General features: G+C 41.5%; 3 protein-coding genes across 9 annotated transcripts in view; 2 read left to right on the forward strand and 1 right to left on the reverse strand.

The window, feature by feature from the left end:
- Nucleotides 1-4532, forward strand: part of ANKFY1 (ankyrin repeat and FYVE domain containing 1) — a 35288-nt gene extending 30756 nt beyond the window's left edge. For all 5 annotated transcript variants that reach the window (XM_075032478.1, XM_075032477.1, XM_075032479.1 and 2 more), the window contains one exon: nucleotides 215-4532. In XM_075032478.1, the coding sequence (XP_074888579.1) occupies nucleotides 215-347 (133 nt within the window). In that variant the 3' untranslated portion in view covers nucleotides 348-4532. The remainder of the gene's footprint in view (nucleotides 1-214) is intronic.
- Nucleotides 4533-5547: 1015 nt separating this feature from the next.
- Nucleotides 5548-10446, reverse strand: CYB5D2 (cytochrome b5 domain containing 2). Its single transcript, XM_075032483.1, has 4 exons — nucleotides 10113-10446; nucleotides 9815-9955; nucleotides 8860-9046; nucleotides 5548-7285 (listed from the first exon to the last, which is right to left on the reverse strand). Exons 1-4 carry the CDS (start codon nucleotides 10357-10359, stop codon nucleotides 7072-7074), a joined length of 789 nt encoding a protein of 262 aa, XP_074888584.1. The 5' UTR covers nucleotides 10360-10446; the 3' UTR covers nucleotides 5548-7071.
- Nucleotides 10447-10581: 135 nt separating this feature from the next.
- ZZEF1 (zinc finger ZZ-type and EF-hand domain containing 1) overlaps nucleotides 10582-26428 on the forward strand; it is a 60169-nt gene continuing 44322 nt past the window's right edge. For 2 of the 3 annotated variants that reach the window (XM_075032488.1, XM_075032489.1), the window contains exons 1-12: nucleotides 10582-11078; nucleotides 15321-15465; nucleotides 16547-16741; nucleotides 17653-17824; nucleotides 18506-18705; nucleotides 19795-20005; nucleotides 21187-21303; nucleotides 21534-21712; nucleotides 22713-22811; nucleotides 23827-23918; nucleotides 24941-25089; nucleotides 25637-25748. In XM_075032488.1, coding sequence (XP_074888589.1) covers nucleotides 10716-11078; nucleotides 15321-15465; nucleotides 16547-16741; nucleotides 17653-17824; nucleotides 18506-18705; nucleotides 19795-20005; nucleotides 21187-21303; nucleotides 21534-21712; nucleotides 22713-22811; nucleotides 23827-23918; nucleotides 24941-25089; nucleotides 25637-25748 — 2034 coding nt within the window. In that variant the 5' untranslated portion in view covers nucleotides 10582-10715. Of the gene's footprint in view, nucleotides 11079-15320; nucleotides 15466-16546; nucleotides 16742-17652; nucleotides 17825-18505; nucleotides 18706-19443; nucleotides 19500-19794; nucleotides 20006-21186; nucleotides 21304-21533; nucleotides 21713-22712; nucleotides 22812-23826; nucleotides 23919-24940; nucleotides 25090-25636; nucleotides 25749-26428 lie in introns of those variants that run through there. The other variant, XM_075032490.1, reaches the window with a different exon arrangement.

Below are 26428 nucleotides of genomic sequence, written 5' to 3' on the forward strand. Positions count from 1 at the left end.
TGTGGTTTTTGGCATTAGTATTCAATTATTTATTCAATTATTAGATGAGAGATATCAGAAGATACAAGAATACAAGATAAAAGAAAAATGTAGCATTTCAATTGCTACTGTACCTTTTTAGTGATACTGTCATTGATAAAGACTATCAGACAGTAAAACCCTGGTGTTCAGTATGAGTGAATTCACTTTTATCCCACCCCTCTTCTATTAACAGCCGACACTGTGGACGCCTGCTTTGCCATAAGTGCTCAACAAAGGAGATTCCTATCATAAAATTTGATTTGAACAAGCCAGTTCGAGTTTGCAACATCTGCTTTGATGTCCTGACTCTGGGAGGAGTCTCCTAGTATGCTGTGGAAGTAAAGGGATTCCCAGTCAGTGCTCCTGACAGCAGCTTACAAGCCCTCTGGATAGGGAAGAGGAGGCCTATACATGTCTTCTGCAATAGACTGAACTAATTAAGGACCCTGTTATGATATATACTGGTATAAATGACTTTGTATGACTGTAAATGTATTGGGCTGTGATAGACTTCACTAGGAATTCGAGTGGATCGTTGAAACCAAGTGACAAAAGAACTTAGACCCTCTTCTAGTTGCAGTGGGGTATGGAAGCTAAAATTGTTAGGCTGATGTTTGAATCGACATAAAACAGGTCTGTCCTTGACATGGTGCTTTGCACTGAGCAACTCTATTAAGTCCTGTGGCTTTCAGGCTGCTTGGTAGAGATGGCATTAAGTTTCAGGGTAACCAGGTATCTTTCTTTGCTTTGTCTTAAAAGATAAATGTTCCCTTTCTTTAGAGAAGACTTCATGTGAAGCTAGACTGAGCTGTTGCAACCACGGTTCATTTAAAGAAACTGTTCAAAACTTGGGGGTAGTTCAAAGCGTAGCTCAAGAATTGTGGCCTTATAACAGAAAGCTTTACAACATCTGATGCAAAGCAGTCAGAATTGCAGATCCACATCTTGATACCTCCTCAGTAAATGTCTCATTAGCTTTAGCATGTTCAAGAGAAGTGCAAGATTGTTTTAGCCCGTAAATACTCTTGCTCATACCTGCTAGAGCTGTCAAAGTCTACTTTGTTGCACTTTCACATTTACCTTGCTAGTCCTTCCAATTCATGAAACTTGTATAAATGAACATAAGTGCGCTGAAAGGCCTAAGCATATGCTAGATGGAGAAACACTAAAACTGGCTAAGGAGTCTAACTTGCAATACAGCAATAAATGCTGAAGTGCATTATGAATCCCATGAGGGAGAGTAGCACTTTCCTTTGGTTCAAAGACCCTGGTGAACTGCTGCAGGAGAGTCAGTAACCCTCCCAGTGTAGAATGTGCTGCACCTCTAGACATTAAATTTGGGTCCATTTTCAGCAGGATTGCTGGTGAGTGGGAGTATATTTGGAGGCTTCCTATTAACATTAAGACTCTGGCCTTGAAGGAAGGATTCTGAACTGGCAATGTGGCGCCAGGCACTTGGATTAAGCTGCAGTATTTTAATCTAGGCTGGTTGTGCTCTCTTAAACATGCTGAATCTGTAAAAATCCAATACCACATTGTCTAGGTAAACAGGAAAGTACTTTGCTGATAGACAAGGTTATGATTTTGTGGGCAAAGGCTTCAGTCAGAAAAAATGTGTACTTAAGCAAAACTACATGCCATGTTAAGACTGTTTTCATCCCAAGAGATGAACCTAGTTTAGAGTCAACTCAGCATTCCTCATCTCTATTCCATAAGCATTTATTTAATGACTGTTATCTCCAATGTACAATATGGACAAGTTGGTGACACATTGCCCTGTTTGGAATAGTGACTTGTCAGTCTTGGGGTAAGATGAGATGATAAACCAGACTGCTGCTTTTATGGGAGACTTGCTTGAGGGTTTTCTCAAACTTGTACAGGAAAAGGATGGGAGAGGGTGTAATTGCTGACATTTGCACGATGAATTTCACATCGAGTCTCACTTGATCTGCACTTTGATCTTCCAATATGCATATATTATAACTGGAATCTCCCCTCTTAACACTAGAGAAGAATAATGGATGATAAATTTGCCTCACTGTTTAATGTCTGCTGCTGTCATGTTCCAACAGAATGCCCTGGGTAACACAACTGGTCTCTGTAAAACAGTTACTAATACAAATGGTGCATCTCTAGCATAATACTCTAGGTGAATGAGGTGGAAAATAATGGTGTCTGAAGCATTTAACTGCAAGCTACAGTTTGGTTTTTTTGAGTGAAATAGGTGATGGAAAACACTGTATTTCTAGTCCATTGCTTTCTGATGTTTCAGAGTATCACTGGTTGCAAGTCTCTAGCAGTGAAAGAATGATGGAGAGAAAGTGCATTTGGTGAAAGAAGTCTTGACTATAGTGTATCCCATGATAACATGTTGAATTCCTTCTATGTTTAGAGCTGCAGTGCTGTGGAGTGGTAAGTGTGTGCTCAAAATACTGAGAGAGAGTGGTAGAAGAGTGTTCTTCCAAGATCACAGCCTACAGACTTCAACTTAATTGGAAAAGGGCACAATTTGTAATTGCTGAAGTATTTAAACATCACTTTTTCAGTGACTTCTCTGATGGAAGGGGCAAAAGAACAGGGAGCTCAGTTCTAACAGAATAAGCAACCTTTTAAATAATGAAAAATGTAGATCTTGTGAAAATTCAGCTTAACTGAATGGCAAATTTAAGGCTGGCTAGTTGCTCTTTTTAAAAGTAGAACATTAATTATAACTGCCTGAAACTCGGAAAGGTCTGGGAAACCATATGTTATGTTCCTAGTTTGCTTTTTACAGCCAATACTGTACCAGCTTTCTCACTGAAGTCTGAAAGGAAAGTTATTGATAAACTAATGTACAGCCTGAAGTGTTCATTAAATTTAAAGCAACTAAATTCAGCAAATTTGATCATTTTAAAGTGCCTTTGAGAGAGTTTCCTTCCAGCCAATTCTAAATAGCTTTCTGCCAGAGTTAAAGGGGAAAAGCTCACAACTTGAACCAAAACCCAAGTTAGTTCTCTTCTAGTTCAACTAAAGAGGCTGACTCCACCAAACTAGTGGAGCTCAATCCTTCATGCACTCTGCCTAGTATTGGTCTGAACTCTCAGACCTCTGAGATTTTGGGGGAGTTTTGCTGGCAATGCTCCACAGCAGGGTACAAATGTGAGTGGAGGCACTTGGTAATGTAGTAGTGGTCAACACATTTCTAACTCCATAAACAACTGCTCTTCCTTTTTGTAGCATACTACAGTTGTGACCAAAAACCCCACCCCTCTTACCCCTGCTGTCTTTAAGTGGTATCTATGAACTTGAGACTCAAGTCTGCCAAGCATTGAACAAAAGGGTAAATGGAAAACAAACTTTGGTCCCTGGGAAGTGATGCTGTCAAATCAGGCTTCAGGCACTTCAAGGGGGCTGCATGGGAAGTCTGTGGTGGTTCATACTGTAGCTCTTTGTTCCAAGACTGGATTCCTTTTGATAGCAGTCATCCAGCACTCTTATACAAGCACAAAATGTGGTCTGGCTTAAGTTTTAATTTGTGTGTCTGAAAAAGGTGTAGTCACTGTTTCACACTACTAAGTGGAGTGAGAATGTTAGTGTTGAAGATACTAACAGAGCATAGCAAGTTGCTGGCTGAAAGCTGACAGATGCCTTAATGACTTCCTGTGCTGGAGACCAATGGCTTGTACAACTTCTCACGTAGTGCTTATAAATTAACATATACAATATGGGAGGCCAAGGCTTGTTTTTTTGTTTTGTTTTTTTTTTTTGTGTGTAGATCAAATGTTAATAGGCAAGTCCTCTTTTTCCTGTAACCAGCAGAGTTGGGTACTGCAGCAAACTGATCTCTAGAAAAATGTATGAGTGACAAAAATAACTCTGAACCTTCTAATACCCTCTGTGAAATAGAAAAGGAAGTCTTCGAACAATGGCATTTTATCTGCAATGTTTGTCTGGAGTCATTGTAAAAATGTATTTTTCCAATATGCATTACTTTGTTGTGTAATGATTCTACTTGTAATAAAATGCATAACTAGATAATGCATCATGAGGTGGAAACCTTGTTAAGAAAGTATCTTCTCCTGTATACACAGCTGCCCCTCTGCAAGCTATCCTTTACAAGCCACAAGGAAAACTAGGGCTGTAACATTCACCTGGGCATGACAACTTTATTCTTTGTTCTGAAATTATTCCAGGTATTCATTTTAATGTTGTGGAACTGCTACAACTGTTCTTTTGGCTGTTAAGGTCTGGTGTTCTAGCTTATACCATATAGTCATCTTGAATACCTTGTACTAGACTTATCTATAATCAGTCTTATGAAACACTCTGAACTTCCTACAGGCCAGAGCTGGTTCAGAGAGTATGTCAGTTCTTGGCTCAGATCCATTTAAATGGATGAGCTGAGCTGACACACAGTAACAAACTATTAGTGCATTCAGTTTTATGCTGGTGGGCAGCTTAGCCTCCTGGAAGAGCATAGAACTGCTGCAGCTTTACTTCAGGAAAACAAAAGCTTCAGTGCAATAGCAAACCCAACCAAAACATCTTGGTGAGATTGTGATGCATTAGTCTTTTATTAATAAAACTTACTGAAGTACAGATGCATGGTGAGCTTTATTAGAGCACTGCCTGGTATTGACTTGACCCCTGTATAACTATCACAGTTTCTACTTTTCTACTATGGGAGAATCTTATCTTGTTTCTACTCCAATTTAAAGTCTCAGCTAATCTTGCAGCAGTTCAGGTCAGAGAGGGAGTCTCCTTGTTTGCTTTAATAGATGACTTATTCTTAGTGCAAGATAAATTTTTTCCCCTCCCAGTGTTTCTAAACACTAAACTGAGGAATAAGCTGTGAATTGGTTTTCAACCAATTTTAACTTAAAGCAACACCATCCCCTCTTGCCTTCCTGCAGCAGCTTACTTGATTTTTGTGTAGCTTTGAAGCTCAAAACCATCCTCTCAGCTTTTCAGCACTATTTGCTTAGTGCTGAAGTATTACAGCAAGATGAAACTTGCTTAGAAGTTACATAGCTGATATACTTCCAGTAGGCCTCTAACTTGTGACATTGACTTGCCCTTACAAACTACTTTTTACAGTATTTAATAATCTAGAATTTGCTGCAACTTCTAAATATCTTGAAAATAGCTGTTTAAAGCTACTTGCCAATCATTTTTTTAATGTGAGCTCTTGTTAAAGAAGATGTGTCCAAAAGCAAATGACATGCTGATACTTAAAGTGTCCACCAAATTATGGAGATAATGAAGCACTGCTTTGCAGCTCTTTCCTGCAGATTTTACACAGCTTTTATCTTTAGGATTGTTATGTGAAATGAGCAGCCTGCTCCAAGCCCAAAGATGGCACAAGCCCAGGGCTGAGTTTCTGTTCTAAGAGCGTGACTGGGGACTTGAAGACTGAGGGCTCTGCTGCTGCTCAGTTACACAGACAACTTCCACTGCTGACCGGTAAAAGCTGGCACATCTGCCTAGAAGTGCCCTGGAGGACTTCTCTTCAAGATTACAGTGGAAGAGAAACACAGCGGAACCAGGTTAAAAAACAAACCAAACACAAAACCCCAAACGTTTATTACAACAACCATGTACACATTTAAGTTGCTGTATGGCTCCCATCCATGGCAGCTGTAGCTCATCTAAACAACATAGGTGAGAAGTGCTGTAATATGTCCTACTGGCACTGTAATGAAGTAATAACTTGTTTTGAAGCAATGCTGCCAGGCCTCCTGTAATCTGACTGGTTATTAACTACTTAGATTTGTGGGACTTTCTTGAGAGGTGGTAGTAGCTCAAAACTAATGAGTTTATAAATGACTCCCAACTGTTTATAAATAGGTGGCAGCTGCCTTAAGGAAAAGAACTGAACACAGCTCAGCACCGATCTGTGCTACTGCTGGACTCTCTCTCAGGGCTGCAGCTACACCAGAAACCGATTCTAACAGTAGATTCTCTGAAAAACACCAACTGCTTCCCTGCAGCCTGGGGTTTGTAGCACTAGGCCCTATGCAGGTATTCCCTTGTCCTTTTCAGCCCCACACAGAAATGGTAAAAACCCACCCTGTACTTCTGGGAGTCACTCCTATTACTGAATTTTGCCAGCTGTGATAAAATATGTATGGACTTTAAGGGAGCTGGGCCTTGTGAGGATACATCTAGCCTCAGGTTATAGTCTGATGGACATGTACTACATGGGAGGAGGTCATATACCAGAATGGGAATAGGAGACAGATTACAGCAGGATGGTCATGTTGCCACATAGCTTTTGTTATCGCTTATTTAAAAATACAACTTCCTGATCTGAGTAGTTTGAGAGTACTGAATCACAGGACCAGGATGGTGAGGTTAATATAAAACAACAATCCTCATAGGTGGCTTCCAATTATCTTCTTTGCACAGTATCTAATTACAAACAATGGAAGAGGAAATACAGCTATCACCTTTGCCTTCTGTACTCCAATAATTTGATAAAGCTTGTATGTAACTAAACCGCACAGGTTCCTAGATACTATGTACCTTAATTGTAGGAGAAATTCAGGCTCTCCCTGCTACCTTTAAACTGTCCAGAGTAAACCAGGTGACCGGGAAGGAGCATTAGTACTACAATGCAGTAGGCAAAGTTCTAGTGACTGGAGGACTGTTCGTAAACTGAGGTCAGTGATGCTGCAGCAGTTCTTGTGGTCACTACCTCACTGCCTTAAAACACAACACATTGCACCCACCACTGTGCACACAACCATCTATTTCCTGACTGCGCAAGAAATCGGTTTTTAAATGTAATTCAGGCTGTGCATCTTAAAGTTTGTTGCCAGATGTAAAAATACCATAGAAATATAACACTAAGAAAGAAAGTATCCTGCTGCTGATTTTTTAGCCACTAACTTGGCTAAAGTGTTTCCTCCTCTCATCTCCATCTCCGCACATTAAAAGAGAGTCACAAATAACATGAAATTATTATTACTTCGTTTGTGCAGACGGAAGGGAATGAAGCTGGAGCTGCCCATCCAAAGTGCAACGTTTCACTGTAGGACTCTACACCCGCCTCGGATCCGGCACTCGGAGTCACACCTTTAGGACACACTGCTCTGCCAGCGGATGGCAGCCGTCGTATTCCTCCAGCTGAGGATTATCCAGATCACCTCTGCCGCTGTGCTCGGTGGAGTCCGGCTCACCCCATGGGGGACCAGTAGTCCTCACGCACACACAGTGGCTCCCCCTGGAACCAGGTCGGTATAGCTTCCGGGGGACTCCAGCCCAGTCTCTGTTCACTCCCCCGCTAAGAATGGAAAATTAAAAGAAATTACAATTCAAACCTGTGAAAATATTTCCAGTGAATTGAGAATCATCAGATAAAAACCAAGACAATCTGCGGGAGTTAAAACTAACAATACACTCACTGGGGTAGACTTTGCTCCCAACAGCCAACATCCCACAACTTTCTGATACCTTTTTACTGGCTGTGCTTCAGAAACCTGTGGCCCGAACCTGGTTTCATCAGTGCTGCTACATGCTCTCGCCCTTCTGGGAGCAACCAACTTCTGCTTCCCGTATTTCTATTGCTGGAAATGGAATCATAGCCTTATGTAGCACAGCTTGTCTAATGGCAAAATGCCTTTTTTGGGGGTAGCTAATTGCTCACAGATAACCACATGCTGCCTTCTGTGCAGCGACTGAACACAGTGATTTTGAGAACTAGGGCAGAGGAAAAAAAAAAAAAGTCTCAATTACTTCCGCAACTACTTCATAGGGTCTCTGTGGGCCAAATCCTGCCTGTTCCCCTAACTACTGCATCTTTTAAGCCTGTAAACTCTTACACAAGCGACTGCCACACAACACCCAGTCCCAAGGCTGTACCCAAGCTCGTTCACACATATAAGCAGATTCCCCAAGGTATTCAGAGCTACTGGTGAACCAAAATGAAGACTAAGCATCTTCAATGTGGTCTGTGAAATTATTTCATCTTAAAACAAAATAGTCCCTAAACTGAGAGAGCAATACAACTAAATAGGCCAAGTAGGAAATGACTGTTCAAAGCTCAACCTCATTTTTATGTGGTTTTAAGTAAAAACTGTTGCAGCAGTAGCCTATGAGACAGGCCATGAAACTGTCTGAAAAACACTAGCTAATCTTTGCATTCCCGCTAGGTGAGAAAACCTGGTCAAATGTGCAGATGACAGTTCTTATGGGATTTCCATCCTGTTTTTCAAAGAACAGGAGGATCACCTGCACATGTGGCAAATTCTGAAGCCTGATTTTTATTCCAGTGTGACAGAGGAGTTTTTGCCTCAGAAATAAAATTCCTAAAAGTATCAGTGATCACTTTATTTTTCTTTTACCCACTCACCAGGTCAGTAAGCAGAGCTCTGCTCTGCTACCTCACACTGGAGAACATTTTTGCTAGCCCAACCTACACCTCTGTGCAACTCCAGACTAGGTGGAGGCTATCAGCGGTTGCTGGACTGGCAGAAAAAATCTAGTGACTCCAAGTCAGTCACACAGCAGCAGCAGCTCAACCTGGCACAGGGAGAACAGCACCGCTGCTCCTTGCAGGTTGGCTCTGCCTCTGTCAGAAAGCACAGCCTGAGGAATGCAGACCAGGTAAGGGACCATGCCTGGCATATTCCAGCCATGCCAGCACCCAGCACATTAAGACCAACCTATGCCCTCCTGCGAAGAAGTCAGCAGACCTCACCTACAGACTACCTAGTGTGGTGGCTGCAGGAGCCAGGACATCTTCCTACGCCACTCCTGCTAGGGGAGGCAATGACAAAGCTCAGGGCATCCAAAAGAAGGGCAGAAATGTTCTGCTCCAAAGGGTCCAAGCATGATGGCAAGAAGGTGGAGGTTTACCTCTGTCTGGAGCACCAGAATCGGCTGCCCTTAGCAGAGCTCCATTCAGAGTTGCAGGGTGGAAACTGCTGCTTCCTCTGCTCACTTTCTGCTTGGAACTTCATAGCTTCCTCAATCGCAGCCTCAGCCTGCCTTAAGGCTTCTGTCGGTGCCCCGTTTTCATCATAGAATCTGCCCACCAGCTTCCCTGGGAGAGAAGATCAATTAAGACCACAGCGTTTCCAGGCAACGAAAATGAATAGTTCTGGTTTTTGGGTTTTTTTTTTACATTTGTTATTTAAAGACAAAAAAAGGTGGATCTCGCCACAGCCCACTTTTAAAACCAAACTGAGCTTACATCCTTTCCATTCTTGGATCACACAACACTTTACCCGTATTAATAAAACCACACAGGACAAGCTTGGGCACAGACTCATTAAAGATGAGAAAGCCTACACCACTTTCAGCTGCAGACCCCAGAAGTCCTTCCCACCTGTGCACCTCATTCCCCAAAATAGTTTCCCTGCACCGCTGCTCCTACAGTCTCCCGAGTCCTGCTAATTTCAGTACTCGCAGCGTTGGCTCCGCGCCTTGTGCTCAGCAGAGATGAATAAAAGCAGGGCAGAGAGCTGCAGCCGACAGCCCAGGGCAGGAAAACTGTTAAGCTTCGTCTCAGAGGAAAGCGGGAAAACTGTTAAGCTTTGTCTCAGAGGAAAGCGGACCTCAAACGAGGTCCGATTTAGCAGCAGCTCCAGCTGGTCGCTCACAGGTTTCAGTACGCTGGTCTCCAGCAGCCGCCCGCAGCACGGCTGGAAGACCCTCACCAAGGTGGACGTGGCGTAGGCGAAACCCGGCGCCACGCAGCGCCGCGTGCCCCGACCTTCCACCGCCGCGCTGCAGGCCTACCTTCGCCCGCCCGCTCTCCTCCGCGCCCCGTTCTGCCTTACGTACGGTCACCCCGGCCAGAACCACCTACCCACGGGATGGTAGTTGTCGCCGTAGAAGGAGAGCCAGCTCCGGATGGCGAGCATCTCGCCCGGCGACAGCGCCGACACGTCGTCCACCAGCCCCGCCGGAGTGAAGTCGCCGGTGGCAAACGCTCTGGTGGCATCTCTGCCTGCGGGGCAGGCAGGCGGTGAGCCCCGGCCAGGCGGTGAGCCCCGGCCAGGCGGTGAGCCCCGGCCAGGCCCTGCCAGCCCCCCCCCCCCGCCCCGAGCCCCCTGACAGGCCGCAGCGAGGCCCAAGCCCCCCGACCCCCGCCCCGCCAGCGGTACCTGCGAGGCCGCTGTAGGCGCCGCCGGGGCCGTAGTGCCTGCGGCCGCGCTCCACGTCGAAGACGCGGCCCAGCACGGCGAGGTAGAGGCCGGGCTCGCCCGCCGCCCCGCGGTACCGGGCCAGCTCGGCGGCGCCCAGCAGGCGGCCGCGGGGAGGCAGCAGCCAGGCGCGGGGATCGAACCCGCGGCCCAGCAGGCAGGCGGCCCCCAAGCACAGCAGCGCCGCCACCGCCGCGCCCCGCCGCATGGGGCCGCGCTGCCCCGCCGGGCGGGTCACGTGCCCGCCCGCTTCGCGACGCTTTTCCTCGCCGCACAGCAGCGTGGCGGACGCCCCTTTCCCGGCGGCGCCCCTTTACGGCGGGTGTCGCGCAGCCGTGCCTTTCCGGGGCGGGGCGGGGCTTTGCGGCGCCGGGCGTCGCTTGGCGGCAGTGTGGCGCGGCCGCCGCCGCCGGCCGGGAGCTGACAGGTGCGGCGGGCCGGGAAGTTGCTGACTAAGCCGGGCCGGGCGGAGCCGGGGCGGCGGCCGGAGGAGCGGGGAAGCGGCGGCGGCGGCAGCGGTTCCGCTGAGCCTCGGGTCGCAGCGGCGGCGCCTCCGAGGGGCTCATGGGGACGGCGGCGAGCCACAGCAGCGAGGAGGAGGAGGAGGGCGCCGAGGAAGGCATGGAGGGGGCGGCCGCCGCGCCTCAGCCCGGCGCCGCCTTCCCGCCGGGCTCCGCCGCCAGCCCGGCGCCGCCGCTGCCGCCGGCCGAGGTGCTGCTGGACCAGGCCCGGCTGCGGGAGGCCACGGCGCGGCTGCGGGAGGCGGCTCTGCCCGAGTCGCTGGTGTCGCGACACCACAGCACGCTGGTGCGCTGGCTGGAGGAGCGCCTCAGCCGCGGCGACGAGGCCGTCAGCCTGGAGCAGTTCTGCGAGGTGCTGGAGAGCGTCTCCCGCCTGGCAGCCGGCTCCCGCGGCGAGAGCGAGGAGGTGAGGGGGCGGCCGGCGGCGTCGGGCCTCGGCCCGGGGAGGCCGGGCCGGGGGGGGAGGGAGGGCAGGGGGGCGGCGAAGTACCGGCGAGAAGAAGGAGCTGCCCGCCCGGTGGGGACGGGACGGGACGAGGAGTGGGATCAGCGGGAAGGGAGGCGGCGGGGGCCCCTGGGCGGCTGCTGCTGCTGGAGGTAGGTCTCCCGATAACGGGGGGGGGGGTTGGTGGTTCTTCCCGGGCCTGAGCAGCGTGGGCCCGCTCTGGCACCGGCTCCGTGGCGTGGGGTCCGAGCAGCGTGGCTGTGGAGAGGCCGGTCACCCCTTCCCGGTAACGGGGCAAGGCCGGGGCAGAGGGCTCTGCAGCACGGTTAAAAAAAGCGGCTGCCGCTACTGATAGGCAGGCTGTCGACTTAAAGATATCGGTTGTTTGGGTTTTTTTTAATTCGTGCCTGTTTTCAGCGACGGTGCTCAGCAGCCGCTCGTGGGCGAGATGGTTATTTACAAGAGTATTTCTGCTGTTGCTACTGCTAGTGCAGCCGGGGGTAGCACAGGTAGGAAACTCGGTACCAGCAATTCCTCTGAGATACTTCTTAATGCTATCAACAGGTCAAAGTCTACCAGGCTTAATTTTATTGTTCCTTTTCAAAATCAGCAGTGAAATTGTCAAGTACCTCGTTGGTATCCCACTACTTATTGTAAAGTAAGAGTTTTGGAAAACTTGTAAGGAAGTAGTGTAACAGAGTTCTCTCTCCACAGATGGAAGGTCTTAAGGAAAGGTTTTAATGGTAGGAGAGAGTGCAGTTTGCTTCCTGCTGTGGGGAGGGACATGGAGAACTTAACATCTAGAACACTTAAGCTGTAGCTTTACTCTCTAGCTGGCATTTAAAATGCAGTAGAATACCCTGCTGGGAGTTTCGCACTCAGTTGAGAAAGTGGTTGTGTCTGAGTTTCTTACTGCATGCAGTTCCTGAGTCTCACCAGTGACTTCCTGCTGTCTTTGTATTGCTCCTGACTAGTAGAATAACTGTCAGCTGTTAAATCACACACGTGCTCCTTGAAATCAGTGCTGATAGACTGACAAGACTACTGGAAACCGGGAAGATTAGTTTTGTTGTACAGATAGGTATGTTTATACCAGACTGTTTTGAGGTAACTTGCTAAAATGCTGCCTCCATTTCCTGTTCCTTTACAAGAGCCAATAAAGAACACTTCTTCATTAGTCACGACGATAGGAGTGAAATTAGTACATTGGCGTTCCCTCTGTTAATACAAACAACTGAGCTTTGCGGGCTGCAGAAATACTTTGAGGATTGTCTGTGTTGCGCATCCTCCTCTGCGTGAAGAGTATAGTTGGTTTGGAGTTGGTTTTTTTTTTTCCTGCTCTCAAGCTGGGGGAAAAAACTTGTCGAAGGATTTATCATGGTACGGATATGTGGTCACATCTAGCCTATCCTATGAAGTTGGGATGTTGGCAGTTGTGTGGAAAACCTTGATGTCGTTGTTTCTATAACTGGCACTAGCCCATGGGCTGTAGTATTTTAGATTTCCAGAATGTATTTTGCACTGATGAGAATTTAGTTTGTGGATGGCAGGTCAGTAGGTTTCACTTCTTAATGTTTATGGAATCCTGTCTGGCATAGGCTGTTTTGAGCTGCCCGTTAAGTTTTTCTGTTCTCAGTGTGGTGCTTGTAAATACATACTTTGAAGGTTTTATGGGCAAAGTGAACTTCTGTTTAAATGTAAAATGTATTTTCTAGATAAACTGAACCTCTGAATCCTTTTTGATTCATTAGTGCTTCAGCAGCTATCATGTAGTGTATCCAACTTCCACTTGAAACATTAATGCTGCAGTTCTACTGAGAGTGAAGGAAGAAGTACAGAGTTTTCCTAAGTCACACTTCAGATATTCTGTCACACTGTCCAACTCCCGAGCTGCCTGTGAGATGAAGGAGTGATTTTTTCCATGTGCTGTGTTTCCTAGCGATTGCCTTAGCCAGTGATCATCATTTCCCAGGAAAGATGTTTCTTTACATTCAGGTTTGAACTGGGGAGGAAGTGTGTGGACTTAATGCTTTTAGGAGCAGAAAGCAGCTGGGTTGTGGTAAAGCTGCTGCTGCATTTTGTGTCATGTCCCAGTTGGGAACACAACTCGAAAGCTCTGAGTGGAGGTTTGCATACTGATTACTTTTTTTCTTTCTTTTTTTCTTTTTTTTGCTTATACCCCCATTGCACAGGGCAGCTTGTCTGAGCAGTGGAAATTGCATATGTTTTGTGTCAAATACAGAGTTTAAGTTATACTGAACAGTCAAAAAATAATTTTAGAGTTCTAGGGTTGGTGCAATCTCCTGAGGTCATTATGAAGAGTTTAAAAATAAAATAACAAAATACTGCATTAAGATGCAAAGAAAAGCATATATGTGGGAATCTCTCCTTACATGAAAGTATAAGAAATTGGTTTAAAGTATCTATCAGCAGATCTAGCCTTGTTGTCTCGTGTGTGGTTTGTTTTCACTAGTAACATCACAAAACTTGCTCGCTTGTTCTCTTCATATTTTAGTAATTGCAGGGTTTGACTTCAAATATGAGGAGAAAAAGTCATAATGGCAAGAATGGTGTCATGCAAAACTGTACATTGAATTTTGGCAACCAAGTTATTTTTGTTAAAATTAATTTCCTCTGTATTGTTGTCCTTGAGCAGAGGTCTTAGTTTTTTCTTTGGTATCTAACTGATGCCCAGCATCAGTCATCTGTACTGGCTGTGGTACCTTCTGGATGCCCAGCACCGGTTGTCTTTGCTACTAAGAATAATTTTTTTAAAGGTGATCACTGTTAGCATGGGTTCAGCTGTATGTTTAACAAGAGTTTATAAAAATGCTAAGCTAAAATTGAGCTCTGTGCTGCAGAAGTGCCATTGGAGCTTTAGTCAGCTAAAATAATGGCATTTCAATTCTGTTGTCTTATGAGGACTTTGCTCTCATTTAAGTGGTGTAATTATGTCATGGTTAATTGGCAGGTTATTTTGATCTAATCGTTTCAGATTATTTCTCTCTAGGATACTGCTTTTAATGGTACATCAAGTTCGATAATCAGGTAGCAAACCAAGAAATTCAAGCATAAGCTTCTGCCCAAACAGCAGTGATTTTTGACTCTGTCAGACAGTTGTGAGGTTATCTGTTCTCAGAGGCCAGATTTGCTTGGCTATGTAGCTGAACTTACCAAGCTCAGGCCTGGAAGACTGAAGTCTTGCTTGTAAAGAAATACCTTTTGTAAGTGCATTCCCAATTTATATGAAAAAAAATGGGTGCCCCTGACATATTGCATTTCTTTTTGGGGTATGTTCAGGTTTTTTTAGCAATCAAACAGAAGCTTGTTTCAAAATTAAATATGATTGTGAAAATATAGCTAGTTTTTTTAATAGTAGTGTGTCACTGGATCATGAGTTCTCTGAAGTGGCTAGTTTTAAAAAATTTACGTTTGTGAGCTTGGTTCTGTTTTATGGGCTTAGATGAATAAAAATACCTTGTACTTTTGTACAAGCTGTGTGAGTTACTTTTTATACATGCTCAACACAACTTTTTATATTAAAAAATTATATCAAGGTCAAAGTTAATAAAGCTGGCCATGGTTCCCTTCAATAAGAAAAAAAAAATCTTTTCTAACTCTCTCCATTGTTTTCACAAATACTTTGACAAACTATGTTAAACTGGTATTTTTTTGTAGGAGGACAGTATATGGAAGGAAATACACATTTAAAAAAATATTCTGGTTCTAAGGGCACTTTTTAAAATAAAGAAAATATTTAAAACCTGAAAGAATTTGAGTGTCTTCAGTGAGGGATGGATGCAGCAGTACTGAGTACTGGATGGTATGGCTTTTAGAACCAACTCATGCTTTAATGGAAGAGCTTTTTAGTCTTCTTTTGTGAGCACCTTCTTCATAGTCCGGGTGTTGGTGGATGGATACTGCTGATTCACTGGTATAGATGATGTGCTGTCTCTACCTAAGCATAACTACAGTTGACTTTTATAGGAAGGCAGTGCAAGTGCCTTAAAACTTGCTAAAGACTGCACATTTCCAGGCCAGGCTGTTTCCTGTTGTCATGAATTCAATACTACGGAAAACGGATTATTTTGGTTTTTATTTAACGGTGTTATAATGTTTACTGCTACGGTTTCTATGAAATACCTTGAATTTCTGCTTGAACTAAATATGCTGAAATAAATTTTCTTTTTTGTTCCTCTTCAGGCCTTTGCACAATTTGATGCTGAAGGAGATGGCACCGTAGATGTGGAGAATATGCTGGAGGCTCTCAAGAATTCTAGTGGAGCTAATCTTCAAGGGGAACTTAGCCATGTAATCAGGCAACTGCAAGCTTGTTCACTAGTTCCAGGTATGAGAACAGAGTGACAAAACAAGTGGATTCCCAAGTGCTGCCCTATATAAGGAGTGCTGCTTCAACAAATTCTAATTTTCTCAAAACCATAGTCCAAGTCATTCTCGCTTCTCTAATGTCAAACAAGTGAAGTTGCTGTAAATTAAAAATTTCCCGTAATTGCATCCAGCTAACTTACTTTCTTCTCTGTGTGACTGGGGAGCTTCTCATCCTTGTTTGGTTTATCTCACAGACAGAAAACAGTTCCTTGCAAAATTTTGGTGAATGCCTAACTAATGCAGTCTTGTACTTGGTAACTGGAGGAATAAATCCTCCACTGAGTCTGTTCCAGGTGATGAGTCATATACTTTTATTATTATATTGTTATATAGTATTTGAAATCCTGCTAAAACATAATTCACTTTTTCTAGCATATAGTTTGGAAAGTGTCAGTTTCCAGAATCTGATTTCTGGGATAAGTATCGGTTACTGGCTTTCCTTCCAAGCTTTTGATGATAAGTGGCTAAAGGGGATTTGTCTTAGAGGATCAGACAAGAAGTGTTAGAATTGGCTAATAGCCAAGTCAGAGGAGAGTACTTAATGAGGTACTATGCATCCAAATGCACTGTGATTCAGAGTACCACTGTTGAGGAGCTGAAGTTTCTTATGAAGTTGGTGGAAAGCATATAGGCACGTCTTTGGGAATAATCCATAATGCCAAAGTGAGATGCTTAGCATAGCTCAAGGTGAGTGATGTGAGTACATCAGCTCACTAGCCAAGCAGCAACTGTTTCACTTACATGTTGAAGGTAAGGGTTTGGAGCTTTTGGGACAGCAAAATAAGTATAAGAACTAAGGGTTTTGGTAATTGTTTTGAACTGCTTCTGGCATTTCAAGTAACTGGCAAAAATATTTGCACCTTTTGCAGTCCCTGCTGTAAAGGTTGCAAACTTGAGCTGCTTCCTATGGTGGAATGTAGTTCCAATATTGGCTCCCATGCTTAACTTGGATTTACCTAGTAATAAGACCTAGAGGGGGAAAATGATTACTTGGATAAGTCAGATGTTCCAACAAAGATAGAAATAATGTTTCTTTCTAGGTTTTATTGATATATTTTCTGAATCGAAAGAGCGTCTTGGTCTTCACGCTTCAATGATACTGAGATTCTTGCACCGGAATCGGATATCTAGTACGGCCATCCCTTACCCAGTGTTGGAGTACTTCAACAATATCTGTACTATGCGGTCTTCTGTATTGAAGGATTCTTTAGATCGACTTCTCCTAAAAGAGAGAGGTACGTAATATTTTTCTTTTTTTTTTTCAGGATGGTAGTGTAACCGTAGCTTGAAGAAGAGATTACAGATAAAATAAAAAGCTTTCTTTGCTGTTTAATCTTCAACAGGCGTGACTTTTTATGGAGTTGATCTGCGTGCTTCTGTGGTGTTTTTGTTGAAATTTTTTAAGGCATGTAAATGGATTTCCTAACTGCCTAGCAATCTGAGTAACACACTGGGATGTTTCTCATCTTTCTCCTGACCTCTTTCAGAATGATGGTTACTAATGTACAATATTCTCTATTCAGTCAGATATCTCTATTAGTTGCTGGAAACTTAGTTTCCATGTGAAGGTGAATGTTTTCTGAAGTTGACTGTGCAGTATTAAAAAATAATTTATTGTTTTAGGGTGGAGGTAGTCGATCTTTTATTGTATTTCAGGTGGGACTGTCCTGGTGGTCTCCCTAGAGGGAGGGCTCCTTTTCTTCACCGCTTGACTCAGTATTTTCAGATCTCTGCACTTCTTTTGAAACAGATCATGTAACTTGAGGAAACAATCTGCTTTTTCCCTTCCCTAGAATAGCTACATTGGGGTTTTTCCATCATATTTTACTTTTTCCTCTCATCGGTTTGTATTTTGCCGTAATAATAATAATAAAGCACTGATGAGGCCAGTAATGAAAGGAGGAGATAAAGGCTATTGAAATCCTGACGAAGTAGGTGTTTTTGTACTGCAAGTGATAGATTGAGATTATTGTGATTTCATCTGAAATGAAACTTTGCTGTCTTCTAGTTTCTGTCAGAAACGCTTCTTCAGGAGCTGTGTTCTGTGCCAACAAGTTATTTTTATATGAGGTAGTTATTATAAAGGTATAATAATTCTCGAAACAAGCAAAAGAAGAATATTATGAGTGATTTCTTCTCTTTGCAGACTACCCCAGTGACTTGAATGGTAATCAGGAGTTGGACAAACTGAAGTCTGTCACAAAGTGCTATACTCACATAGAAACCTCATCCAATTCTGCGGATATTGACAAGATGACAAATGGAGAAACTACATCCTTCTGGCAGTCAGATGGGAGTGCTCGCTCACATTGGATACGGTGAGTGACACAGCAATATACAGCTGAGTTTTGGGGTAGTTAGTCCTTAAGTTTTACAGCCAGTGGGCCATAATTGAAAAAAATTGTGGAATTAGTGAGTGACAGATGAATATAGTTGAAAGGAAATCATTAATCTGCATAAAGTTTAAAGACCTAATCACCAAGTAAAAGTGTTCACCTGTAAAATGCATGCATATTCCATGCTGACACATACCCTTTTGTAGCTAAACTTTCCAAACTCTGTTATAGATGCAGTGGTTAGTACTTGAATAGGAGTGCTTTGCCATTGCCTAAAAAGTTACTGCTCCATGAAAGAGAAATGTTTAGTGGATTTTCAGTAGTAGATCTAAGAATGTATGCTTTAAAAAAAAAAAAAAAAAAAAGTCTAATTTTGGTCATTTTTGACACTACATTTTTATTCCTGAGGAATGAATTCTCAGTTGAAAAGCTGCACAATAGAAAATTCTACAGTCTCACTATCAGAGATGACCATCATTTAAGTCAATTACAAATTTTCGAACTCATCCACCATGATACGGTGTTGGCAATGCCTGTGAAGCATTAGGTAATTTCTAGTGGATTTATTTATGTTTGTAGAATTGGAAACTGAGTGAAGTTTAGCTAAAAGTGCTTGATTTATCTTCTCTTTGCAAGAACTGTTTTATCTTCTTTGCTTTGCAGTTTAAAGATGAAACCAGATGTTGTTTTGAGACATCTGTCCATTGCGGTGGCAGCCAATGACCAGAGTTACATGCCACAGCAAGTTACAGTGGCAGTGGGAAGGAATGCCAGCAGTCTTCAGGAGGTCCGAGATGTTCACATTCCAAGCAATATCACTGGCTACGTAACACTGTTGGAAAACGCTAACATTAGTCAGATGTGTGAGTCAATAAAGATACCATTGGTATATTGTTTTGCTGCTTTTTTGAAGGTGAAAGGTTGGGTAGATCATAAAATGATGTGTTGAAATGGCAGTCATTAGAGCAGAAACTTTTGACCTCGTCCTTGGGTCAGAGGAATTGCTTTAATTGTAGTTTAATTTTTAGGCTATAAGAGAGTCTTCTGAGTCTTTCTCATGAAATCTGTCTGTAGCTTGGGCTAAGGGTTGAAGAGCTAGAATGACTAAAGATGTAGTTTTAGTCTCTCAATTTGAAGATACTGGGCAATTTTAAAATATCTTTGCTTGCAGAGTGAAAGCATATGTTGCATAATAGTATCTAGCAAAAAATCTGCTTCTGAGCAAATTTTTTTCTTTTTTTTTTTTTTTTTTTTGGTAGAAAAACTCTGAAGTTGGTCAGATGATTTTTGTAAAGCAGGTTTTATGCTAAGTGTTTTTAAGTAGTGTTATTTTTAAGTCTGGTAGATCTGTGGGTGCTATATTGGAATCCATCAGAGGAAAGCTGTTCCTTCCTAAGATGGTTTCTGCAGCTTCAGAAATTTTGTCCCTTCAGCTCAAATAGGTGCTTTTCACTAAGATGAACTTTTTCTGCCACAGAAGTGGGCAGCAAGGACGTTGTTCCTCAGAAGTAACTAGGAGAATGTTAGCTATACAAAATGGTCAAGAACTGATGTCAAAATTTTTATGTAACTTAAAAATTTGCTTTTAGGCTTTACTCCTTTTCCCTATCTCTTCCACTACCACTGCCAAGACACTTCCTATGTATGGAGGTAAAAGGTACTGGGGAAATAATCTATAAGCTATTTTTCACTTTGAGGGTCTTGTACTACTTTTTTCCTAATTTCTAGCCGTACAATATGTAATGGATCATTTGGCCGTTCAAAGGCTAAATTTTCCAAATCATAGGGTGCACAGTGAAGAAACATGTATAGTTGTCTGTATGTGGAGGTACTGTTTCTGCTGCTATTTTTCTAAGAGGTTTTGCAGTAATTATTGTTTTGAATATCTAGATTCTTCTAGATCTAATCCAGCAGAAGAAATGGGAAAAAAATTCTATTTTGTGTTTTGACAGATGTACAGATAAACATCAAGCGTTGCCTTAGTGATGGATGTGACACTAGAATCCATGGACTCAGGGCTATTGGTTATCAAAGAGTTAAGAAGGTGGGCGTCTCTGTGTGCGATGCTTCAGCTATCTGGTACTGGTCTCTGCTGACCTCTCTGGTAACAGCTTCCATGGAAACAAATCCAGCATTCGTTCACACTATTTTACAAAATACTCAGTAAGTACCAAACTTCGATGGTGTGCTTTTTTTTTTTTTTTTAATACTTCCAGCTTTAGTAAACTAACCTGTCTTGTGTAACTGGTTTCCACTCCCTCAATTAAGGTGTTTGAACATCTTTTCAGCTATCACACTGTTTAAATTTTGATATTTCGCTCTTATCCATTTGCACGTAGTGGAACAAGTATAATTCTCCTAGCTGTTGTATCTAATCTGGTTGTTAAGCCGTGACTGAAGGGACACTGAAAAATATGTTTTTAACCTATCCTTTGACTTGTAATAATTTTGAGAAGCCTAAAATTAATTAAATTTTCTTTCTATAATCTTATTGATCATAAATATTGGACACATTCCACTCATGAATGGAGCTTAATGAGCTTAATTTTCAGCAAATTCTTGCTTGTGTAATGCCTTGTCATGCATTACATGGGTATATAGTCGAGTATATGCAGTATCTGTGCAGATGTCTGCTTGTGGTGATTGGCCATTTTCTGTGTAACGTTTCCTTGTTTGTCTGCCAAACACTTCTGCTCGATGACTTGAAGGATTGGAATCCTAATAAAATCACTACACACCCACATCAACTTTTATAGAGCTTAGTTAGCATGATGCCACCACTTAAAAGCACTGCTGTCATTAGGTTAATGAATACTGTGGGCTGAAGTCCATTAAGCCTATCCTTAATTTGTGTCATCTATGAAACCTCTTTAAAATTTACATAACTTTATACATGCTTACATCTGAAAAAGGTTCATAGTTCCAAGCTTTACTGAAACTGAGAGCCTTCAGTCTTGCTGCAGTTTAGATTATTTTTTAGAAATATAACATGGATCCTGAGCTAATAAAACCTGAGAAAGTTATGAAGAAGTCTTGACTAAAAATATGCATTCAGGAATTACGAATTCAGTGTTTGGAATTAGCAAGTAAAACCCCAAACTTTAGTATTGGATAGAATGATTTTGATGAAACCACTTAAGAATTCCTATTTTTAGGGGTTATTACATTATCTTAGGAAATCAAACAAAAATTCTCATCTGAGCTAACAAGTTTCTCCCTTAGTTTCTATTTGTAGAGACCTACTCATAAAAAACGTGAAGATTCAAATGTCTAATTCATTTTAGAAGGCTGTTTTCTCTGATTCTGTCTGGTTTCCTGATGTTATATTCTGTTCCTTTTACTAGGAAAGCACTGCAACACATGCCACCTCTATCCCTCACACCGGGCTCTACAGATTTTTCAAGCTTCTTATCTCCAAATGTTTTGGAAGAAGTCGATAGCTTCCTTATAAGAATAACAAGGTGAGATTGTGTTGATATATTTTGATGCAGTGGAAAATGGTTTAGAAGAATTCGTATAGCAAACATATCTCATTTTTACTCACCTGCTCTTTTTTTAGTATCTTGAAAAGTTCAAAGACACTAAGAAACAGGCACCTTAAATTTTTTCCATGTGAGCATTATTTGTCTTTATTTAAAAACAAAGTGTCCTAAGTTTTCTTTTCATACTGTTGTTTTTTTTCCCTCCCCAGTTGTTGTACTACTCCAGAGGTTGAACTTACACTCTTGGCCTTTGCCTTAGCCAGGGGGAGTGTTGCTAAAGTGATAAGTTCCCTTTGTACAATCACTGATCATCTGGACACTCCATACAAGGCTTCATCCCTTATTGCTTCCATGGCAACAGTTAGACAGAACCTGCTGTATAAATACGGTAAATGAATAATTGTTGGATCCTTTACTATACATAAGACAATATGCAGCTTTGAGTCGTTTTACTTGTTGTTCGGTGGGGTTTAAAATTATACAAGACTTCTGAATTAACAACTGTTACCAAGAAGATAGCCTGTGAAGCTGAACTGCCCTAAAAGTTGGTGATTAGATCAGCTTTCTGCGCTCTAAGAGTTGAACCAGGTGGCATCATCTTGAGGGAGGAAACATGAACTTTGTAGTTTGTATTGTATACAAGTAAAATAACATTAAGTATTTTTATTCTTCCAATAACACACTTTTTTGTACGTTTAGCCTCAGTAAGTGGCCGCTCTTGCAGATGTGCATAGATTTAAGATGCGTTTTAAATGTCATGTCATTAGCATCTATTTACAGTTCTTTTTTCACTTTTATAAATTAATCTGAGTATGTCATAAGTGTAGAGCTGCGCACAGTCTGACATAAGACAGTAAGATTTTGCTGTATCGACTGTACTTGTTTGATAAATCTGTATTTTCTCAGGTGTCAACTTCTGAGATTATCGTTAGTCTCTCATGAAGAATTTTTCCCTTTGTTTGCCTTTTAGTGTGTTTTCTGTCAGGACTTCTTGGCTTGTGCCAAAGAATACATTAATTATTTTATAATTATAGTATCAGTATTTAGTTTCAAAAGTTTTGAAAACTGCTTCCTTTTTCCCAGAGTAGCTGCTGCTTTTTGCAAGACAAGAGTGGTATTTCATGCATTGTGAATTCCAAAGTTGCACCTAGTTGAAGGAACATCAGTTGTTGTGGTTTTCATTGTCCTTCTGTCTGTACCTAAGACTTGAGCTATTTCAGATTAATGTATCTCTTATACTCCAGTTTCTTCCCTCTTTTTTGTCTGACAATGGTAAAAATCTCATAGTGTTATATTTTTTTCATTTATTTTCTGTGTGAAGAACTTAGAACTGGAAAACAGGCTTTCTATTTTATGAGTTTGATAAACCTGTTGGTTTTCTTACTTAGGAAAACCATTACGACTAACTTTGCAAGCATGTGATGTAAAGGGAAAAGAAGATAAATCAGGGCCTGAAAACCTGCTTGTAGAGCCATGGACTGGGGATGGTAAGAGCCTGGAGATGAAATACAGAATATTCAACCAGACACAAAGGCTGTTAACAAGGCTGTGGTACTGTAGCCTATGTATTTGGTACTACTCAACAGTTTTATGATACTATAATTAAATGATTTATGATTATGATCTATAATTAAAAACCAAACCAACATGTAAATTCTATTTTACAACAAGGTGAATTTCTCAGGAACCAGTTTATTGTCAAAGCAAACAAACCACAGATTGGATTTTGGGGAGAATTACTGATATTCTATGTGGAAGTGAGCAATGAGTTGTCATGAAGAAAACTATACTAGAGCACATTTTGTGGGTTGAAGTCATGAATGATTCACTGCTAGTTTCCCAAATATTGATGGAGAGAGATGGTAGAAATAATTGAAATTTTCACTGAGTGCACGTAACTATTAATTCTCCTTTAAAGCCTGTCTTTGTTAATGCAATGTTTTTATGTACTGGATGCAACCTAAAGAAAGAGATTTGTGTTTCTTGACCTCCTTTTTAAGTGAAATGCCACCTAATCTTTTTAAAAAAAAATCAGGTATTGTCTTGTGCAGTGCTACTGGTAAATGAAAGCTATTATGATAGAAAATTGGGCACATCTTAAATGCTTATTTTACCCCTCCTTTTGCTTGTGCTTATTGTTTGAGTTTAGTTATTTTGTGGATTGTCTTCTGATGTTTTATGGATCACGGTCTGAGGAACAGGGGAGTTACATCAGTGAACAGAGCCATAAGCCAAAATTCTGTGAGTTACTAGTAAACTTCAGTGGGGAAACACTCTTGAAATAGCTGTAGATACTGCATTCCCTAGAGAGACACTTTCTGGAGATACCCATGTGTACTCTGTGGGAGTCTGTTTTATTTGGAAACATCTCCTAGTGAACATTTCACTAGAAAAGCGTAGTGTTTTTGTTTCCCCCCTTTAGTCCACAATCTTGGTGTTCTCTTTCAAACACCTTGTACTAGCAGTCCTTCCAACCTCATTCCATTCCTACTGCTGCTTTAGGTTTTCTTACTGAAACTGGGAAGACCAGAGCAAGTATCATTCTTTCTACTGGAACTGAATCTTCATTTCAAGTGACACAAATTAGAATAAAGGTATGTAGTTCCTCTGCGCTTTTCAAGTAGAAGGCTTGCTTTTTTTCCCTAGTGGTAGAGTTGAATTAGAATTTTTTTTTTTGTATGAACTGAAATTTTAAATTAGTCTTGCAATAGTGTTATTTTTGGGGTTTACTTTTATGGAAGTCACAGGGAAGTTAAGGAAATGGAGGTCTTAAGTTGTTTCAGGGTACCATACGCATGTAGTAAAGACATTTATGTTCTATTGCTTTTGTCTGTATCCTGTAATATACTGAAGCCAGTGAGCCTTAGGTGTATGGTTTCTCTCTAAAGAGTATGGATTGATTTGTAGTATTATATACCTTATATTTAAAATAATTTTTCAACTCTGTGAAGAGCAGATTTCAAGACATATAGCATGTGAGTTCATATTAAATGTAGGGTCTTTCAAATTCTTTTTAGAGACATCAGTGTAATTTGAACACTTGGCGTGGTTTTATCTGGTTTAAAAGCAAGATCTTGTGATTAAATCTTATGGCCAGGACAAAACTTCAGTGAGATTTCTGCAGCTGAATTTATTTAAGGCAAAGCAGTATTTTAATTCCTGGAACAAGGAGGCATATTTCAATGTCAAAGAGAATTAAACATGAATGGACTTCTAGCAAGTAAATTCTAGTTAGAGCTGGAGAGGCAGCTAAGCTGTTTTGCAGTGTAGCGGTGCTGGGATACATAATTTTAGTTTTGTTTGGTTTTTTTTTAATTGAAAAAGTATACAAAATTAGAATGAGAATTAATATGTGGAGTGTAGTTAATGTTAGGGTGCTAGCAGAGTGATAAATGTAGCAAATAGTAACCATGTACATGATCCTGGTTCAGTGAGTTAGGAAGGTTTTCATAACATTTCTCTAAATTTGTTTCATTTTTCTTTAGGTAAAAAGTGCAATTCCAGAGATCAGTATTGTCAGTATTTAGTTGCTTTCCGTAATTTTTTTTTTCTTTGAAAGCAACACCTTCTTTTATTGTCAGCTTTTTAATACATTGCTCTGGATTTGCTCTTTCAGGTCCGAAGAGGTGCTATTGGGGCCCAGTGTGGGCTAGTGTTTGCTTATAATAGTGCTTCAGAAAAGTTCCACGCAGAGGAACACTTCAAAAGATTTGAAAGCTATGACAAATGGAAGCTGCGGGAATTCAAACAATTTTTAAAGAACAGGTATAGGTGGACTTTTTGTAGTGAATACATGGAAAATAAATGTTATGTTAGATCTTTTTGCAATGCCACTTGAGCTACCGAGAATTGTTCCAAATGACTTAAAAATTATGCATCATTTAATTGTTACTTGTTTGATTTTAATGACCCTCATTTTGGTGTGTTTGAGGAAATACGTATATAGCTGTTGTCTTAAGCCTCTTGATTTAAAGACCTGTTTAAAAAGGGATATAACAAACTGTCTACTTGAGGTGAAGATCACAGATAAAAGAAACAATTTAGAGGAAGATCATATGTTAATTAGCCTTTATTAAATGATTTTCTCAAAACTCTTGCTTAGGAGTGAGGGTACATTAGGGACCATGATTAAAAAGATGTACTTAATTTTCTTACCCAAACTCTAGCACATGCAAGGTAAGTGAAAGTTTCTGTTGTCTCTCTCATCTTTATAGCCTTAATATGCAAAAAAATATTTTGGTAGCATATCAACAGCTTTGCAGTTTCTTTAAACTTTTTCTTTACAAAGTTTGTTACATTCCTTTATACATAGAAGCAGTTGTTCATGTGATGATTTGGGAGATGATGATCCTATTGGCTGGTTTGAAGTGGAAGAAGAATGGGACGAAGTTGATGTCAAAATGCAGCAATGCAGAATTTCCCAAGTAAGAAACCATGAAAATCCATTGGCCCAGTCACAGTGAGCAGAGGCTCATCTCTGTGCTTTGTTGTAATGCCAATTGAAATAACCATAAGTCTTTTTTTGTGTGAGGAGAACTCTTCTGGGTAGAGATAAAAATCAATGGAATTCTAGTTAAATGGATGATTTGACTTTTGTCCTCTGAGTTTTATTCTTTTTCTCTGTATGTACACATATATAGCTGTAGTTAAATGGTGGTTCAGGATCAAATTAAATGCAAAATTACGTGACAACGTGCAGACTACTGGTTTTATCATGAGGAAGTATTTCTAAAAAGAATTACATGATTGTTGCTTTAATATCTGGAATAATTACCTACTGCATAGTTACAGCATTTATTCTTTCAAAGTCAGGTTCCTCAACTCTTGTTTTAAGGGACAAACAATTACTAAGCAGTTCCATCAGTTAGGTTGACTTCCTTGAGGAACGTGGGACTTTTCTGTTTCAAGAGTGGCAGAATATGGGTTTTGATTTGTAGTGCTTAAGTATGAAATTTTGCTTTTCAGACCCTGCAATTACCTTGTTTCTAGAGTCAACTGTTGCGTAGTTCCCCCATCCCTTTTTGTACTGTGGAAATTAGCAGAAGTGGTGGCACAGTTTTAAGTCAGCTGGGAATTTTTCTAAAACCGTCACTGCTTGCTAAGA

This window comes from Buteo buteo, chromosome 7 (assembly GCF_964188355.1).
Source record: "Buteo buteo chromosome 7, bButBut1.hap1.1, whole genome shotgun sequence".
Lineage (NCBI taxonomy): Eukaryota > Metazoa > Chordata > Aves > Accipitriformes > Accipitridae > Buteo > Buteo buteo.

Excerpts from the sequence above, each read along its gene's own strand:
- CYB5D2 (XM_075032483.1), bottom strand. The coding sequence starts at position 10,359 with ATGCGGCGGGGCGCGGCGGTGGCGGCGCTGCTGTGCTTGGGGGCCGCC. Across the intron at positions 9,956-10,112 it reads CGCCTACAGCGGCCTCGCAG|GCAGAGATGCCACCAGAGCG; the intron begins GTACCGCTGGCG and ends CCTGCCCCGCAG. Across the intron at positions 9,047-9,814 it reads CGACAACTACCATCCCGTGG|GGAAGCTGGTGGGCAGATTC; the intron begins GTAGGTGGTTCT and ends CTTCTCTCCCAG.